The sequence below is a fragment of the Ostrea edulis genome, chromosome 7, assembly GCF_947568905.1.
Source record: "Ostrea edulis chromosome 7, xbOstEdul1.1, whole genome shotgun sequence".
NCBI classification, from domain to species: Eukaryota; Metazoa; Mollusca; class Bivalvia; order Ostreida; family Ostreidae; genus Ostrea; species Ostrea edulis.
The window spans coordinates 72,560,169-72,581,374 of NC_079170.1; the positions used below are offsets into that span (position 1 = coordinate 72,560,169).

At 36.7% G+C, this 21,206-nt stretch overlaps 1 protein-coding gene and 1 long non-coding RNA gene across 5 annotated transcripts in view; both read left to right on the forward strand.

The window, feature by feature from the left end:
• The first annotated feature begins 308 nt into the window (after window positions 1-308).
• Window positions 309-4,446, forward strand: LOC125656841 (uncharacterized). Its single transcript, XR_007363099.2, has 2 exons — window positions 309-1,054; window positions 3,492-4,446. It is a non-coding gene; the product is annotated as an uncharacterized LOC125656841 (long non-coding RNA).
• Window positions 4,447-14,407: 9,961 nt separating this feature from the next.
• Window positions 14,408-21,206, forward strand: part of LOC125653914 (inactive histone-lysine N-methyltransferase 2E-like) — a 40,978-nt gene continuing 34,179 nt past the window's right edge. Inside the window, exons 1-2 of one of the 4 annotated variants that reach the window (XM_048883587.2) lie at window positions 14,408-14,513; window positions 20,525-20,681. In XM_048883587.2, coding sequence (XP_048739544.2) covers window positions 20,605-20,681 — 77 coding nt within the window. In that variant the 5' untranslated portion in view covers window positions 14,408-14,513; window positions 20,525-20,604. Of the gene's footprint in view, window positions 14,785-20,524; window positions 20,682-21,206 lie in introns of all 4 variants that reach the window. The other 3 variants (XM_048883586.2, XM_048883588.2, XM_056145272.1) reach the window with 3 other exon arrangements.

A 21,206-nucleotide genomic window follows, 5' to 3' on the forward strand; every position in this document is an offset into this window, starting at 1 on the left:
TATGCAAAAAGAGGAAGAAGAAGATTTATAGAATAAAGTCGGGAATAAAACAATTAGCTGGGTAAAGTAAATATATCCAGGTATCTATTTGTACCATGTTTTGTCAATCTCCCTGATTAATAGTTGATCATATAAACTTGTAATAACACATTTTTATGGGATGCTGATAGCTGGGGGGGGGGGGGGGGGGGGGGGACACATTTACAAGGTAATGCAGTTTCACACTTTCATTATGTTTTAATTGGGAGTTGAACTATGTTCAATCTCCCTGGGTCATCACGCACTTTTCTGCGCAGTAATTTGTATTGATTTGTATAGTGGTCGTCAGCGGGGGTTCTGTGTCAGCTGATTTACTCCTAGGTAAATCAACATAAACTTTTATAAACATCCGCCATTAAATAATCCATGTAACTTTTCTGAATTAATCTAATTTTGATAATTGACATGTAAATAAATGCAATGATATTGTATTCAAATCAATTTGAATACAAGATTTCGATCAAATTGATACTGATAGACATAGAAAAATAAAATATAAGGTTGAAAATTGTCGTTTGTAGCACAGCGTCACCTATAAACATTGATAGGGAAACGAACGACAACTGCACACAAGCCCTATTGACACCGTGGCGCGAAATATCGAATATGGTGCGAAACCTCAGAAAATTTACAAGAAATAACTCTACAACATTGTGTATGTGTATATATTTGGGGTTTTTTTTAATGTGATATAAAAAATGCTTGATGTTACATGTAGATTGAATTAAAACACGTCATTCCCAGTCAACAACTTTCGATTGGGATCGGAATACGAAATAAAATTTCTTATATCCGGTGGCAAAGTGAAACTGCTTCATGCTTCAAGTTATTGAATTACGTAGTAATTGCACGTTACACATTAGAGAACTGTTCCTTTTAATAAAGAAAGTCACAAAATAGATACAAAATGAGTGTACCTTATCCATTACTGTTACCGAGCTTTCGTCGACTATAATCTCGAAATGGCGTGTTTCGCTGCGCTTGATGATCTGACAGTAAGGTCCACATTTTCTACGTGAGTAGTGTGATATTTGTTTATGAATTTTTTGCGCATACATGGTATGTCTCGGCTAGGAATAATGGAAACTTTCTCACCTATGTATGTAAAGACATATTAATCTCTATTTTTAAAAATGTAGAACACTTTTTATCAAATGACAATGTTTGAAAACGCTTAGAGCCCCGATGTCAGAATTTCCTTTTCCAAGACATCAATATGTCAAATTCATTATCCTTTTTGAATAGTATGTACCATATTTTGTACCAGTTATCCATTTTGAATCCCCTATTACAATGGGATTTTGCTGCACTCTGTAATGTTTGAGTGGATGTCATGAGTGTGTGTCAAACAGAAATTTTAAGAGCATGGGATAAGGTGCTGCCATGTATTACTTCACTATCAAAGTTTAACCCAGTTGCCACAATGTTGAATTTATGCTGCAAAAAGGATTGGAAATTGCTCTGGTCAAAACACATTGTTTGTTTACGGATGAAAGAGACATGAGGATTCTCCCTCACAAACTGAAAAAAAAAAGTTATGGATCTTGTACATGTATAGTTTATTAATCACTATAGATTTCCAGCATCACAAGTCTGATTCCACTATATGCTTTCCATACTGTCAGGTTCATTCACCCCCTGTTTGATCCACAGTATAATATCCCAAATACCTTGGCAATAAATAACATTATTTGACTAGTGTTTCATTTTTAGCGGAGTTGCGATGAAGTCGAACTCGGCTTATGATCTGATGAAGTGCCTTTGGGCGGGCAGGCGGGCACGCATCAACATTTCATTTCCGCACCATAGCTCTTGAGCAAATTATAGGATCTCATTCAAACTTAGATGGATTGTCACCCTCAGTAAGATGAGGAAGTCTATCGATTCTGGGGTCACTAGGTCAAAGGTCAAGGTCACTGGCTATAAATAGACTGAAATTTGGAAAAAAAAATTGTTTTCCGCACCATAGCTCTTGAACGAATTATAGGATCTCAGTCAAACTTAGATCGATTAAGTAAGACAAGAAGCCTATCGATTCCGGGGTCACAAGGTCAAAGTCACAGTGGCTATAAATAGACTGAAATTTGGAGAAAATTTTGTTTTCTGCACTATAATTTTTTAACAAATTATAGGATCTCAATTAAACTTAAATGGATTATCACCCTTGATGAGACAAAGAAGCCTATTGATTTTGGTCAAGGGTTAAAGGTCAAGGTCACAAAGGATTTAAGTCGGCTGAAATTTATGTACGCAAAATTTTGCTCCTTGCGTGATAATTCTTGAAAACTTTTCTGCCGGTTCCCTCTATGCCCATTCCTTGCGCAACTCGGCTTGTGCATTTCCGATGCCCGACAATTTTTAATTTTTTTGCATTTCATTTATTTTGAGTTATTATACAATTATTTACCATTCCATTGATCCTCTACAGGACTGTAGTATACTCAGGTGACAGTTTAACATATTGGACTACCTTTTCAAGTAATGAATCCTTAGAATTAACTATAACTAGGATTAAACTTGAATGTATATATACAGGGGAAAAACTTCTTCATAACTGCAAGGCATTGATAACCATATTGATTTGAATGTTTGGGCCATAATATGTGGTCACATTTTTCATGAGAATATAAAGGGGTGAAATTCTAGAAAACAACAACACGACTTCAGTTACTCGAGGAGCGTTGTGGCCCATGGGCCTTCCATTATCCATGTTTGCTGTTGTAATGCTTTGAAACAACAACAGTTGATTTGTATCTAAAATCATGATAATATTCAGTCATTTATCCCCATACCCTTCCAGTACTATCTTTTCTAACTGAATTTCCACAATGTTCAACTCCCACGAGTACTTTAAGTACTTTGATTTTTAATTAATAATGATATTGCTTATGTTTTTATTGTGACCCTCACGGAAAATACTACCAATTTGGAAACAAAAAATTTTCAAAGACGATTGGGATCACTGAAATTACATGTTTTTACAATACATGTATTTACATTAAGAAACATAAAAGAGGACCTAGAAAAAGTTTTTGATACACATATACTTCATTTCTGTATATGTGTTTGTAAAACACTATGCCTCTTGTGGCAACAAAGAAATAGTAAACATTCACCCATACATTTAGATCTTAAATTAATTCAATTGAGATTGTGGTGTTTGAATTCTTCTTGAAAATGAAAATTTTGATACAAGATGTTTATTTACTGTTTAATAATGCAGTGGTGGGACAAGAGGGGGTGGGGGTGGTGCCATCCCCCATTTGGTAGTTCATATGTAACAAATATGGGGATTTTTTAGGTTGCAATTTTGATAATTTTAATTTACACACATATTTCTTTTAGGGGGATAGTATAAATTACACTTGCCCCCTCCCCTCCTTTGCAAATTTTCTTGATCCACCCCTGCAATACTTTTAATGATATTCACTTGATGTCTATGGTTGTTACAGATGATGTTATATACATCATTTCCTTCAGATGTATCAATGTGTTGGTGACTGTTATGAAGAGAATGGGCCCATTTTAACAACTTCTAGGATGGGCGGTACAAGGGTTCATACCAGTGATCAATTTGTCATGACTCTTATGAAGTTGCACCTAAATCTAAGGGATCTACATTTAGCAGGCCAGAGGGCTCAATGCCGAATTTACCTCTGAAAGAATCGCAATGGATACAACAAACAGAACACTGGATTTAATTTTAAAAATGAATAACTAGTCATTATCTGACAGCAACTACATTGTGCAAAATTTGTCACACAGCAAAGGATATCACTTGTGTAGCACAATTGTTCTGAATTCTATCCTGGATCCACCTCTGATGGTGACATTGTTGATCACTGAGGTGTATTGGAGATGTTGAAGCCAGATGATATATGATTCTTGCTAATAAAGGATTTGATATATTTGATAAACTTTAATCAGGAGTGACATTGAACATCACCTTTTCTTTCATCAAAATCTCATTTCAGTAAGGATGAAGCACAGCTGTTACAAGACCAGGGAGAGTCAAATTCATGTGGAGTGTGCAATTTAATAATTAAAAACATCCATATTCTAAATCATATACCTTCACAATACAGACATATATATCTGTCCACTCAGATTTTCAACTCTGTGTGACTCTTGTACATTTGCAAATCCTCTATTGAAGGAAATAGCTGATATGAATTCCACAATTTATTAAATCTTATCTTTGGACTTAAGATACTATAAATGTACAACTTCTTACTCACATTATTCTGCATTGTCAAGTTGTATTAAATGCATTCAAGTAAATGATAAAGGGAACATTTATTTAAGGCTGCAGCATCTGCTAGTCAAAGAAATTGTTACAATGGTGATTCATGTACATCTTTATACTGATCATTTGTAGCAAAAACAAAATAAAACTAATGGAAGACATTTGAATTTTCACAAGTCTATCTAGTTGGTTATTGCAGAGAGGGCACAAAGGCTCGATCATGTGTGCCAAGTATAATTCCCATAATTCATCTCAAGGATGAGCATCACTTCCATGTTCATTGGTGTTCAAACTATGAAATCACAAGTGGTGCCTGTAAGGTAAAGCTGATGGAGAACTTGATGCCCATAACCATGGCTCTCTTTGAGCTGCAGCGCACCTTCCGTGTTGCACTCTGAAAATTTTACCAAAACAAAAAAAATTAAAAGAGACTGACATCCACTATGTTTATATATTCTTTCATAAAAATACTAATGCTAGATAATTCTTATTTGGACATTCAACATTTTCTTATAGCATAATAAAATTTATTTACTTTTACTGCTGTCTGATAGAATTTGTAAAGAAAAACTTTATAATGATATCTGCATTTATCTAGTAAAAAATCTCTATATGTTTGCACAGACATCCTTTGCTGTTGCAGAGAAAGGATATTTTTAAAATTTCTATTGTCTGGAGATGCATTCATTTTTGGTGAACCTTTATATTTTGGGATCACCTGAATTTACATGTATACAAGTATTCATTACAGAATTAATATCATTTAATATTGATAGCTTGACGAGCATATATTGCATAAAGAGCTCTGGTGAGTTACCAATATTCTGATTGCCTGGGTGGATACATTTCTCTCATTGTCATAGCTTTACGAGGTGCAGACTTAAGGTGCTTTATCCAGCTGTGTTGTTTGCCCTTTTATATCTAAAAGATTAAGAAATTAACATTATAGTCATTGTCACACAAAACATGTAGATTATGCACACTAAAATGCAAATTGACTATCTGGACTAGTCAATATTTCATAATAGACATATAACATGTTCTATCAATTCAGCTGAAATTCAGATAAACACCAAAATTCATAAGATATACATGTATTTATATCTACAATCTATGAAATATGCCATTGGCGGCCGCGGATTTAAGGGGAGATAGATCTCCACCTCATGACACCCCCCCCCCCCCTTATTTGAATTCCTGGGTCTGCAATACTAGTATATATAGAATTGCACACTAAAATGTTTGTTGACCATCTGGATTAGTGATAATTGAACTGAAATTCAGATAAATCAAAAAAATCTTAGATGCTAGTCGCGGATTTATAGCCCCCCCCCCCCCCCCCCCCCCCCGAATTTCTGGATCTGTTCCTGTATGCAGTTTTACATACCAAATGTATATAATATAATATTATAAATTACTGCAGCTACATAGTGGAAACAAAACTGACTCATGGGACTTCCATATGTCACTGATATGATTGGTGTCAGTAAAAAGTTCTGTCTTCATTTTATAGAAATATCTTTATGAAATAATTTAGATAAATTTCTAAATGAAACTGTAAAACGTTCAAAATCATAGAATAAAATTGGGATATATATCCATGTTATGCACAACAGGAAAAGGTTTTATTCTTTTCTAGTGCTCTAGGGTTTTCACTCAATGCAGATTATTACGGGGGGGGGGGGGGGGGGGGGTACCACAACATCAATCAAGAATCAGTCTAATCAGAACTACGCAAATATATTGCTGAGATTTTGATCGAGGACTTTCGATATCTTGAACTAAACTCTGAGATATAGATGTATGGGTGTATATGATGCAAACGACTGTACAGTGCATATGATGCAGACGACTCTTTGACGTAAACATACCTGTACTTTGTTGGAAAATGTCTCGTATTGACGATTGAACAACCGCTGTAATAACTCAGAGCTCTATCTAGAACAATTTTTCTAAACCCAGTTGTTATCCACCGCTTTCTCGCTTTTTGTAGTAAGCTCTATGTGGTTTTGAACGTAGCGAGTCTAGTACATTATTGATAATGCCATCCTGACAACAGCCCGGAAGTACGATTTCACGTTATTTCTCGCGAGTCACATGACGAGACTTTCCGACCCTATGTCTGGTATTGCTGTAAATTACTTTTAATGGGGAGGGTGATGACTAGAGACTGAGTAAAACTTATACGGTACCAATTTTGATGCACCAGATGCGCATTTCGACAAATAATGTCTCTTCAGTGATGTTTGAAATCCGAAATAACTATGAAGTTTTAGAGCTAAATATAGCCAAAAACCAGCGTGCCAAAAAAGTGGAGCCAAATTCGTCCAAGGATCTATGATGTAGGCCATTCTCCTGTCTGCTAGATCTTGTTATAAATGATTAGTAGGGCGTCGGCCTTGGTTTCTCTCCCCTGCCTGTACTAGTTCTGCTGGAATGTTATCAACTCCTGCTGACTTCCTCTTTTTCTGCGATTTCACTGCTGGTTCCATTTTTACGCGGAGGATGGGGTGGTTATCGTTGTTAGTTGTAGGAGGGGTATCTATCACTTCTGAGTCTCCCGTGGCCCTGTAGTCGTACAGCTCTGAGCAGTATTCTGTAGTTGTACAGCTCTGAGCAGTATTCTGTAGTCGTACAGCTCTGAGCAGTATTCTGTAGTCGTACAGCTCTGAGCAGTATTCTGTAGTCGTACAGCTCTGAGCAGTATTCTGTAGTCGTACAGCTCTGAGCAGTATTCTGTAGTCGTACAGCTCTGAGCAGTATTCTGTAGTCGTACAGCTCTGAGCAGTATTCCGTGGCCCTGTAGTCGTACAGCTCTGAGCAGTATTCCGTGGCCCTGTAGTCGTACAGCTCTGAGCAGTATTCCGTGGCCCTGTAGTCGTACAGCTCTGAGCAGTATTCCGTGGCCCTGTAGTCGTACAGCTCTGAGCAGTATTCTGTCCACCTCCTTAGGATGTCCTCATTTTCTGTTTAGCATGTTCCACCTTTGTCTCGTACTTCATGTACTTCATCACCATGCCAGTGGAAGGTTCCAGCAGCAACAACAGAAATGGTGCATGTCAAAATAAAGGAATTAAGTGTTAGTATCGCCATAGACTAGGTACTACTACATGTACTGAATTGACATTCAATACATGTTATAGTACTTCAATGTTCTATATCTAGGTCACAGGATTGATATTTCTGTTTTTTTAACAGGGCATGGGTATCAAACTAAATTTGGTTAAAACATTGCTCTAAAACAATTATACATTTTAATACATTTTCATCTCTTTGTATTTATGTTTAGTAGAAATACAAGACCACCAATGTCAAAGCCGAAACACCAGAATAAACCACAGGAGTCTTTTCACCTGGGCAGGGACTCATTTATTGATGAGCTGAGAAAAGCTGTGCCAAATGCATGTTTATTGAAAGGTATTTTAACCAGTTTTGTTAATGCCACCCACTGTCAGTTTGCTGTGTAAATTACATGGAATGGCTACTGGAAGACCTTTAACTACTGTACAGTGTTATTGTGTTGAGAAACATCTTTAAAAATGTCAAGTCCTCTTATTTAACAAAAACAGATATACCGTTATTTGAAGACATTCGTCAAGAAGTGACACACGATGCCAACAATTCCAGGGAGACTGTTGAACACTCCATCATCAGCAACATGGCGAAAGACGTCCATACAACACTCCATCATCAGCAACATGGCGATAGACGTCCATACAACACTCCATCATCAGCAACATGGCGAAAGACGTCCGTACAACACTCCATCATCAGCAACATGACGAAAGACGTCCGCACAACACTCCATCATCAGCAACATGACGAAAGACGTCCATACAACACTCCATCATCAGCAACATGGCGAAAGACGTCCGTACAACACTCCATCATCAGCAACATGGCGAAAGACGTCCGTACAACACTCCATCATCAGCAACATGGCGAAAGACGTCCGTACAACACTCCATCATCAGCAACATGACGAAAGACGTCCATACAACACTCCATCACCAGCAACATGGTTAAAGACGTCCATACAAAACTCCATCATCAGCTGCAAAATGGCGAAAGACGTCCATACAACACTCCATCATCAGCAACATGGCGAAAGACGTCCATACAATGGACCACTACATCATCAGCAACATGGGGAAAGACGTCCATACAATGGACCACTACATCATCAGCAACATGGCGAAAAACGTCCATACAATGGACCACTACCTCATCAGCAACATGGCGAAAGACGTCCATACAGTGGAAGACTACATCATCAGCAACATGGCGAAAAACGTCCATACCATGGACCACTACATCATCAGCAACATGGAAAAAGACGTCCATACAACACTACATCACCAGCAACATGGCGAAAGACGTCCATACAGTGGAAGACTACATCATCAGCAACATGGCGAAAAACGTCCATACAATGGACCACTACATCATCAGCAACATGGCAAAAGACGTCCATACAACACTACATCACCAGCAACATGGCGATAGATGCCTATACAACACTACATCATCAGCAACATGGCGAAAGACGTCCATACAACACTACATCACCAGCAACATGGCGATAGATGCCTATACAACACTACATCATCAGCAACATGGCGAAAGACGTCCATACAACACTACATCACCAGCAACATGGCGATAGATGCCCATACAACACTACATAATCAGCAACATGGCGAAAGACGTCCATACAATGGAACACTACGTCATCAGCAACATGACGATAGACGCCCATACAACACTACATCATCAACAACATGGCGATAGACGTCCATACAACACTCCATCATCAGCAACATGGCGAAAGACGTCCATACAACACTCCATCATCAGCAACATGGCGAAAGACGTCCGTACAACACTCCATCATCAGCAACATGGCGAAAGACGTCCGTACAACACTCCATCATCAGCAACATGGCGAAAGACGTCCGTACAAAACTCCATCATCAGCAACATGGCGAAAGACGTCCATACAACACTCCATCATCAGCAACATGGCGAAAGACGTCCATACCATGGACCACTACATCATCAGCAACATGGGGAAAGACGTCCATACAATGGACCACTACATCATCAGCAACATGGCGAAAAACGTCCATACAATGGACCACTACATCATCAGCAACATGGCGAAAAACGTCCATACAATGGACCACTACATCATCAGCAACATGGCGAAAAACGTCCATACCATGGACCACTACATCATCAGCAACATGGCGATAGACGTCCATACAGTTGAACACTACATCATCAGCAACATGGCGAAAGACGTCCATACAGTTGAGGATTTTATTGGTCATCAACAAACTCTAATACCAGATGAAGTGGACCATATTCAGAAAGAGACTGTAGGACAGAGTGAAAATAAATCATGGCATGCTCTGAGAACAGACAGGATTACTGCATCCAATATTTGTGCAATTCATACACGTATGGATTCATTCAAGAAAAATCCCGAAGTGCATGGACCTCAGTGCCATTGTATCCATGGTAAACATTAATGGGTGGAACGCCTACCGACTCTAATATCAAAGCTCAATATGGCTTTTTTCGTCTCTCTGATTTCTCGTCGATGATTTGTGTCCGAGTGACCATTGACCAGGTCCGCTTTTATCGCGCTTTCTGAAAATGTAAGCAGTCCTTCGGATGAGACCGATAAAACCGAGGTCCCATGTCACAGCCGGTGTGGCACGATAAAGAACCCTCTCTGCTCAAAGGCCGTAAGTGCCGAGCATAGGCCTAAATTTTGCAGCCTTTCACCGGCAATGGTGACGTCTCCATATGAGTTAAATATTCTCGAGAGGGACGTTAAACAATTTACAATCAATCAGTAAAAGTGAAAGGAGTGTAGGCATTTATATCATGATCTCCTTAGGGAGCGTCATGTCCTATTTAAATGGAAGAACGATCGTTAAACTTCATTTCCGAAATGGGTATTGAAGTGAAACACTAGCTTTATAAATGTAACGATGAGTTACCATGGTGGAGTCACGGTTTATTTACCTGGTTCCTTTGATTGTCAGTGTCATAGCCGGAGTCACCCAATCAGGCAAAGGAAAGAAAAGATAAAGGAGGGTTGCTCTTAAAAAAACATAAAAAGGTTTATTACATCTGATATATCTAACGATAGAAGGATCAGAGGTCTACATAGCTGGCAATAGACATTGCTCAGAAGTAAGAACATCAGCAAGAAAACCACGTGGAAAGATAAGTGAAAATAGTACAGACAACGGAATACTTGCCCAGTTAACAACATCAACAACAGATACAAGATTAGGATTTTATTTTTCCGAGCTTGCCAGAATCGCAGAACTAGAGATTGGAATGTACAATGCCCCAATGAGCAAAGATTTTGCTATCATTACCACCAACGTTAGACGAAACAGTCAACAGAACGAACATCCAGAGCAATGAGATCACCAACCACACGGCCTTCTAAACAAGACTGGAGAAATTAGCACGACCACCAGCTAAAGCATGACCGCCAACAGCAGAACCACCCGTGGAAAAACTCAGTGTAACCAAAACTCTCATGCAACTCCTGCTGCACGTGCAGTGAAATGGGCCGCTCGTCGACAGATTGTCATCGGAAGGAGAATGATCCCTACTACTAAGACAACTGGATTAGCGACTATCGGCCACTGGATTAGCGACTATCGGCCACTGGATTAGCGACTATCGGCCACTAGATTAACGACTATCAGCCACTGGATTAGCGACTATCAGCCACTGGATTAGCGACTACCAGCCACTGGATTAGCGACTATCAGCCACTGGATTAGCGACTATCGGCCACTGGATTGGCGACTATCAGCCACTGGATTAGCGACTATTAGCCGCTGGAAATAGAAGAAATAACTGCTACAAGGATTCGTTTGGTACCCGGTTCAAAGAAAGAAACGTAGTGTCCTATAAGGGATACAAAATAGAGAATTGGGCACACATGGATCTCTAGAAATACCAGGTGGTGGGATCAGGTGTCTAGAAGGAGTAAGCATCTCCTGTCGACCGGTCACATCCGCCGTGAGCCCTACAGTTTGATCCGGTAAACGGAGTAGTCTGTAGTCAAAATGAGTTTGTAAAGAATTACCCAACAATTGGTATAAAACACGTCAGACATGACACCATTTGAGCCAATAACAGGTTGTATTGGTAAATTCGATCGTTATAACGAACATGCAATATGAAATTTGCAAAATTCTTACTTTAGATGAAACTGTTGAAACCTGTGTATCATCAACTGATTTGTCAGTAGCTTGCCTCGATTTTAAAAACTATTGTACGCAGAACGTGCTCTTGCGTATCGAATCACCATATCACCTTGGTCTAAACGTCATTTGGATACAGCCATTCCTATAGGCAGGATACAAGCGTTCTTTTAACGCAGAGTACAACCAACCCTACGGTAATTTACCATGGAGAGTGGAAATGCTCGTGAGGAGGGATTAGAAAGTGGCTCATATTTCTCTTTATATACATATAATTCTTAAAAAATATATAGCTTATCAAGTGACGCAAGGAATTATGGTTTGAATGATACATAACATTTAAATGCTGTCTGACATATTTCATACCAATAGTTAGGCCGTTCTTGGCACACTGATTTTGACTACGGATGGCTCCGTTTACCTGATCAGGATATAGGGCTCACGGCGGGTGTGACCGGTCGACAGGGGATGCTTACTCCTCCTAGGTACCTGATCCCACCTCTGGTGTGTCCAGGGGTCCGTGTTTGCCCAACTATCTATTTTGTATTGCTTATATGAGTTATGAGATTGGTCGCTGTTCGTTATCTTCACCTTGCATTGATCACTTAGTCAAACACTTCAATACAGTTAGGAAATTTGGTGTAAATTGGTCTCGGCCGTTTTCTTCAGGGTTTTTTTTTTATGAAAACAGGTAAACCCACCCCAAATTCAATAGCATCAGTGAAAAGACAACACCATTACAAACGTATACCATGGTCGTCAGGAAGAAAACATTGCAATTATAACAATTATAAATTAATATTGAAATATCACGCTGGATACAATTACCATTCGTTAAAGGTATAACGTAGGATTCCACCATTCTAATACATTGACAATGTGCAACCATGTGTGTTTCTAATATATTTTGCCATCTTGCGTTTTCGCTCTGAATATTGAACTTCATTACATGTATTTATTAAAAGATATACAGCTCGTTAATCGTAACTGTTCTAAAGGGGAGAAGAATTTCAAGAGGGTTTTCGGACTGCATTCCATGGACACCATTTCTAATAGCATTTAAACCACTGGGGCCAAACTCGCTGTTTATTACCAAAAAGAAAAAGGAACAAATTCTTCTATCAGTGGGAGTCCCCAGTGATCAATCCATTTCAATATTCATTAAAGTTAATGTCATTTAGCAAATTTGTAGTGTACCAAGTTGTATAGAGGTCAGTCAAATCACTCCCGCCAATGCGAAAATCCTGGACAAAGTCAGAGAAGGCAGTGTTGCTGAAATATATTTTAGGAAATACAAGTAATCTAGGCTGAAAACTGCTACAAAGAAGTTAGTACCGCATCTGAAATCACGATCGCTTAATGTTTTGAAGGGTGTCGTTTATGCTCAAGGAATTTTCCCAGACAAACTACAGAGTTAAGCAGGTATTGTATAAGTAGATTGATGAAAACAGTCTTCGGTGGTTGTCTGTGTCTGCGTCAAAGAAACAATCAAAACCTCTCCTTGTAAAGAACATCGATTGTTCACACAATTTTACTTTATTATTTTCAAAGATCACCACATTTGATGTCATTTGGCTTTGTAGTGTCGTTTGTGTGTTGAGATCTCCGATTTCAAGTTCAGTAGAAGTGTTGATTTACCTGGTGATCCGATTAACGATGTCATTTATTTTCAGAGGATTCTGAGCGCTTATTGTTATGGATGTTTCTGATATGTATTTGTATTCGTGGTGTCTATAAAGTACTACCTGTTTGGTTGGTTATCATGGGAGGCGAATATAACGAACAGTGATCAATCTCGTAACTCGCTCTCTCTCTAAAAAATTATTATGCGCATATGATAACTTTAATTCAAATGAAGAGAGCAATAATTCAATTGTTGCGAGCATTAATTGAATTGATGCGCGCATTAATTGAATTATTGCTCTATTCAATTGAATTGTACATAGCGCTCATAACTTAAATTGTCGATATCATCAATTCATTTGAAGAGAGCAACAATTCAATTATAGCGCGAATCATTTCAGCAGAATAATTAATGCTATCAACAATGCGATTAATGAATTGAAGATATAATTAATCATTTGAAGAAATATCTACTAATTATTGAATATTTGCGCGCATCAAATGAATTGATGATATCTTCAAATGATTGAAGGGATTTTCAATTATTTGAGTTTATGTTAATTTGCCGCTCCATAAATATAAGAGATAAGGGATAAATTTCTTTGTTAAAAATACGTGAGAATATATAAATTGCAATGCTTTACATCGGTATACTTTTCATGAAGCGCTAATTTCAATGTGCTTAGGCCTACATCAAGCATCGCGGTTCATACCCTCATGTATTTTTTAAGAAAATGAAATTTATTTCTTAAATCTACATATGTAATGAGTATTGGCATAACATTTGCTTAACAATAGATCGTGGGTTCAATTAAGGTACATGTAGCTCCATCATCATGTAAGTTTAATTAAATGAAGATTTTTGTGAAAACCTATGACATCACATGAGGATCGATCTATTGATAATATTGAATCTAAATGAAGACTTTACATTTGTCCGCTCTATTTTATATCAAAAACTGCTAATTTTCCTGAATAAGGTAAAAAAAAAATTAGGTTTCAATCTCAAAATAGCTTTGTAATTTATATCCTCCACCATCTATCGATTTAAACTCTGGGATGTTATCCTTCCATATAAGGCACAAAAATTCAATTTTTACCGCATACTACTTTTCATCGATTTGATGTTTCCGTACCGACTTCTTTTTTCTTCTTATCCATACCAATTATAGGTTCGATATTTTGCAGCACGATTCTTATTCATATTTCTCCTTGTCTAAATTAAATCAAATTTATACGATATTTAGTATTATATGACGTCACCGGATATAAGGACTCCACAGTACACAAATATTAGCCCCTTAACATAACAGTTTTAATGGCTGCCACTGGATAGTGCTATAGCCGATTAAGAATTGAAACAGGTATATATTCATGGTGTCATTGTCATTTACGTTATGACATGGATTTCGAAGCAATCCTTCATAAGCAATCTTTCAAAATAAGATGTTACTGAGGTGTATGCAGTCTATTTATTGGAAATATTCAATCAAAATTCGGTTGTAAACAACACAATTTCTGATTGTTTGACGTTCCCGAGGTTTTGGAATTTTATGATTTTTGTGCAAGACGTTCTCAAAGGCATTATATGGTACCCGTGATTCAAAAATAGATTATTGGTTAATATTTTTGAAGGTGAGTAATTGTGGATATGAAAATGGTTTGCAGAATTTCCAAATATTATGTATGCTAATTCGATAAAATGGCGGACAAAAATCATTTAACATTTTTGAAGAAAAAGGTTGCAATAATAATGGAGAATACTTGAAATGTGAATCGTGCAGTCATCATTTCCCCCTGTTTTTGCACATCTGGACAATTGTTTAATTGTAAGGCATTATTTGTTCATAGTTTTGGTTGCCACTAGTACTAAACATGTCTGAGCAAATTGGGACATGGTCGATTAGTAGTGAATTCATATCATTAACCTATGAATAAAATACAATGATCAGATTATGGTTTTGTATGTTTTCAGTGATGTATATTAAAAATTGATGAACATGAGCAAACAAACTAAAACTGATACCCCTGGGATGGCAGGAGTTATTTCTCTTTTCCTTAATACTACACTATGCTTTATTAATATTAACATGATTAATTAACATATAATTGGGTTAAGTAATGGTAAATTCATTTTTGGATTCATATTCGTTTAATTCCTAGATGACTTCAAATGCATAATTAACGTTAAAGCTAACCATAACATTCAGGGTTGTGGTTAACTTTTGAAACCATAGGGGCCATGTGAGCTCCTAACTTTCTAAAGTTTATGGGTTCACAATTTAATTCAAGGGCCGACATTGTATATCAATTACCAGTAAAGACCAATTAACGGAAGAATTTTTCAAGTGACAAAATATTCCACTTGCCATGTCGAACAGTCATTGCGGATTTATACCAAACTTAGTCTGTGAAAACGATCTTGATCGTTTGTTGTCATATTTATGGAAATAATGGTCTCTGTTAGTATTTCTCTTCTGGGGTTTTGAAACCCATTCAATAAATGTCCGCTGCCATTCTAGGTCACATATATATATGCTTGACGCAACCTGTGCTTAGCATCTGCTTTGCACATAACACAAATAATCTTGGTTAGTATAACATTTTATTGAAAAGGTAAGTACATCATAAACAATGATAAATGAAAAATTTGTTCACCTTGTGGGTGAGGTGATTTTTGAAATCTAATCACCCACAGCAAATAAGATTTAATATTACTCACATGGTTAAGTGGTTATCCACAACCCTGTATGCTAGTATGTGTGATGGGGGGGGGGGGGGTAAATTTTTCCTCATTTACTTTTCCCCCCACAACTGTAGTACTAAATTATAAACCTTAAACATTCACAATTACAAGAAAGTAAAATTTCATACAAACCTCTTGTTAAAAAAGTTACATATATATCTCATCATGAGAATATGAAAGAAAATTAATCAATTTTCCACACATATTTCTAGAGAATTAGATTATTCTTATCTTTGCCAAGGGCATTTAACTCTTCAAAAAAATCTCTAGTGCAAAAAGATCAGCTTCTAGTAATTTACCATTCGAGTGAATTTGATGTACTTCACGTTCATAATTATTTTAACAATAAACATTTATGTTGATATAAATATCATTCAAAATTGCTCATTATTCTTTCATTATACATTGAATAACTTAATGGTAGAATCGATCAATGGATGTTAATTTTACAGTTTTTTTTTTTTATTTTTTTTTTTTTTTTATATACAAAATGTCATCCCAAAGTTAACAATGAAATTTGACATTCATTATATGTTTAGTAGACACCACATTTGAAATACCAGCACGGTGATTTCATTGACTAATCTTTTATTGACAATCTCTCTAGGGAATAACCTTTACATTGACTTTAAAAGAGGAAATGCTTATGAAATATGTAAACTGTATTGGTTATAATGCAAGCGTTATTTTGCTATATATACATATGTATGTTCATTTAACTTATCTTCTACTTATTAGATTTACATAGTAAGTAATGATGATCAATTCCTAACAACTGTTTAAGTTTAAGAATGTCAGAATCTTTACTGAATGCAGTTTTTTTCTCCATTTAGACCTATTACATTGCTTTGAATTTGTCACTGTTGATTGTATTAAAAAGAAACCAACAGTAAAGAACCATAACTCTTGCATGCTTATTTAAATCAATTGGCAACATTAGGCTAATTGTTTGAAATGTATTGTATCACAGTTGGATAATGTCAGAGTACAACAAACTGGTTTAGTATGTTTAGCTAATTATCAATATATACTATTTCTAAAATGAATATCTGTGAAAATCACCAATATATTTTTTTCGGGGGGGGGGGGGGGGGGGGGGGAGCTGGGGAGCTCAGATTGAAATATTCTACACTTTTCCCCAAATCTAACTAAAATGTTCTACTATATCAGTTTGCTTCTTCTGATTAGTCCTCTACTGGTTTGTAAAACCAAAGGGGACAAAAGCTTTCGTCTTCCTCTGTCCATCAGTCTGTCCTATTTTGGTTTTCCATACTTTTTTCCATTATGCTTGCATGGGTTCATATGAAACTTGCAGTGTAGTTTCAGAGTGGCACACTACAGATCAAGTTTGAAATTCATAATATTTGATGGGCAAGTTCTAAAGAAATTAATTTTTATATTTTACGTTTTTTTTTATTCATTAGGATTGTGTTTTGATGGAAATGTGGTAAAAGTAGGATATTTGAATAGAGGCAGTCAACGAGCCTCGATCGCTGACTGTGTAAAAACATTAAATCAATTCAAAACTTGTGAACATGGTACGGTGACTTGGTACCAATGTATTGGGTTACAGTTCAAGGTCAAACAACATCAAATGTACATTTCCTCAAATATTACGTACAGTCATCAATTATTGGAGGTGCTGGTAGGCTGTGATTTCTCAACATTTTTCAAAAGGGTCTTGTGGCTTTCAAATTGGGAAGAATTGTCAACATCTTGATGAAATTGGGAAAACCTTGTCATTATTGTAAATATGCTAAATATATCATATCAAACAAGAAATCAAACACAAATTGATGTCATTCTTCTTTTATTCTACACATATATAACTTTATTTTCTTTAAGCTCTTAAAATTTTCTATGTCAAGAATTGATTAGAAAGACATAATTTATAGAAGAGGGAAAAGAATGGCATTGGTAGTCAAGAGTTATAGTTATAGATGAAGAGTTGCCCAAAACTATATCACATGTATATTGGGAATTTCTTCCATGTTTGATAAATTCATACATATATTATATGTATTACTATAACTTAATAAATTACATACATATATGTATTACTATAACTTAATAAATTACATACATATATTGGGTACCTGTAAAGTGCGAAACAAAATCGAAACGAAACGAAATCTACAGAAACGAAACCTAACGAAACGAAACAGATTGTATAACCGAACTTTTTAAATTATGATAATTAAAAATATTATTTTAGGCCCCTGTGAAAGTTACAACATATAAATAAAATTCGCCTCCCCTTTGATGTAGGCTTTTGGCTTGACTGTTACAAAGTTTTAAAAGCTGGAAAAGGGGGGGGGGGGGGGGGGGGTAAGCACAAAGTACATATCCGTAGTTGATTAAATGCCATGTACAATTAGTTTCGGATCCATAAATTTCAGAACCGAGGGTTACAGTCTCAGAGATCTGGGGAAACACACTATACGAGGGTTGGGATCGCCGACGTTGGATCCGCCTTTGGGCATAGGTACATTGTTTGAAGAAGCTGGTGTCTGAGAAAATTGAAAGCAGGAAGAGCTCTTAACCTCTTATTTTATCTCTAACTGCTGAGGTGCGAGTACTTTCAATAATGGAAGAACTCTATACATTTGGGGTGTTGCTAAGACGGGGAATTGAAAACGGGACGGAAAACGGAATTTTTTTAATGTAATAATATTTAGGAGGAGGTCAGCATTTTGTAAACTGAAAAGGCTTATGAACAAGGGAATTTTAAGCAGAAATCACAAAGAGAATGGGAGGACATATTCAGAATCCACCGTTTGATATACTGCATACAAATACACAATATCCACATGTTTACATATATTTGTCTTTGGAGCAAAAAATACTGAAAGATGTATTTATGCCCAAAAGCGGATCCAACGCCGACGACCCCATCCCTAGTTTAGTGTGTTTCCCCAGACTTCTGACCTGTGAGACTGTAACCTTCCGTTCTGAAATTTATGGATCCGAAGCTAATTGCACATGGTATTTATTTACTTTGTGCTTACCCCCCCCCCCCCCCCCCTTCCAACTTTTAAAACTTTGTATCAGTCAAGCTGAAAGCCTACATCAAAGGGAAGGCGAATTTTATTTACATGTGTAAACTTTAACAGGGGCCTAAGATACCATTTTTAATTATTATGATTAAAAGAGTTCGATTATGCAATTTGTTTCGTTTCGGTAGGTTTTGTTTCGGTGGATTTCGTTTCGGTAGATTTCGTTTCGATTTCGTTTCACACTTTACAGGTACCCTACATATATTATATGTATTACTATAACTTAATAAATTACATACATATATTATATCAGGCAACGGAATTAAGGGGAAATATTCGCTAAATGCGGGTTAGAAATTGAAATTGCGAATGAAAAATCACAACTGATCGCAATTTTTTGCGAGTGAAGAAAAAGCGATCTTTTTCCAGATTTCCTCGGTTTATTGGCTGTGCTTTGAAGTTTGCAATAATTTTGTCTAGTACATAGAAATGCTTTACAGAATGATATAAAATATTGAAATAGTAAACGTGGATCAAATAAATAACTAAGGCAAAGGTTGTCTCAGTCAGTGATGTCGAAGTACTTCAAGCATACTTCGGGCGTCTCAGAGACGTCTGATTTTAATAGCAAGCATGCTGATCTGGTCAGTGTTTACTCAACACATGTAAGAAAGTGTTAGCATCACCGTTTCAGGCGGTGTCCTGCTGTAGTCTATAGTCAAACACTTCGAATTCACGTGTTTTCCAACTAGAATTTTTTAGATGAATTTCCAAAAGTTTTGAATATATAGTTTTAATTGGTGCTAACAGTCTTCAAGATTTCAATCCACACGATGTTGTAAATAGGTGGTAGATCTTTGGATAGTGAGTACGTCGCACAAGTGTACCCTATGACCCTCACCATGCACCAATGATACATGTACATGTATGTTGTCAGTTAATTCATTAAATGGTAAATGAAAGAACTCTCAATCTTATTTTTATTATTGCACTTTTATCCCAATATTTTGATATAGAGACATGCTTGTTTTCTTAAATTCCTGTAAAAAAGCAACCAGTTGAAAAATTCTAGTAAAAGCTCAATTTTGCTAGTTGAAAAATAATCCACTAGCTAAAATTTGCTAGTAGTAAAAAAAAGTTAATTTCGATCCCTGTTATATGTATTACTATAACTAAATAAATTACATACATATATGTATTACTATAACTATTGATTTTTGTAACTATAGCTTTGTTGTGCGACTAATTCACACAATACTTCAAATTTATTTTGCAGCATGGCATGCATATCATAAAATTATGAATGCAAAGTTCTAAAAATGCTAGATTACATGACAGAAACATCCTGTTACTGTCCAAACATTTTCCTTTTCAAAATGCTATTTTCATAAAATTGAATAGATAGCTTGAACCATTTAATTTCCTTTGGAAAATTCTGGTACCATTTTGGGTATTTTTGACAATTTTTATGCAGGGACACTGCGTGATTAAGGTAGAAATTCTGATGTGTGAACTCTTTAAGTCCAATCATTCTTGTCTCATATCCCCTCTTCCTTGTCTACCCCAGCCAACACTTCGTACGGCTTGCACCATAGTCAGAGAACATCAATGCAATGTGTGTTTTGTCATTCAGGTATAGAACCATGCAATTATGGCCTCGATAAAGACAGAAGTTTGGTGTGGGCTCTATCTGATGGATTTGCCGATGTCAAGATGAGCCACTACATGCCGAGGTCAGGAGTTGTCCATGATGTAGGACACAGTGAAAACCAAGTCCCTGGACACCAGGAGTAAGTACTCACAATTTCACAGGGCAGGGAAATACAGTCAAACTTCTGTATCTTAAACACTGGTATCTCGAATACCGTGAATATGTCCAAGTGACTCCAAAGTCCCAACCATTTATTCTATAAGTATTTTACCCTTGATATCTTGAATTCTTGGATATTTCGAAGTTTCTTCTCTGTCCCATCGAGTTTGAGATAACAAGGTTAGACTGTATTGGGTACACCCTGGACCAGGAAGCAGTACTTGTGAAATGACAGGGCAGGGTATTTAGTAGAAACTGAATCAGGCAGAAGTACTTGTGAAATGACAGGGCAGGGTATTAAGTAGAAACTGAATCAGGCAGAAGTACTTGTGAAATGACAGGGCAGGGTATTAAGTAGAAACTGAATCAGGCAGAAGTACTTGTGAAATGGCAGGGCAGGGTATTTAGTATTTGAACAATCAGTAATGTTCTCAGTATGAACAATCAGTAATGTTCTCAGTATGAACTATCAGTCATGTTCTCAGTATGAACAATCAGTCATGTT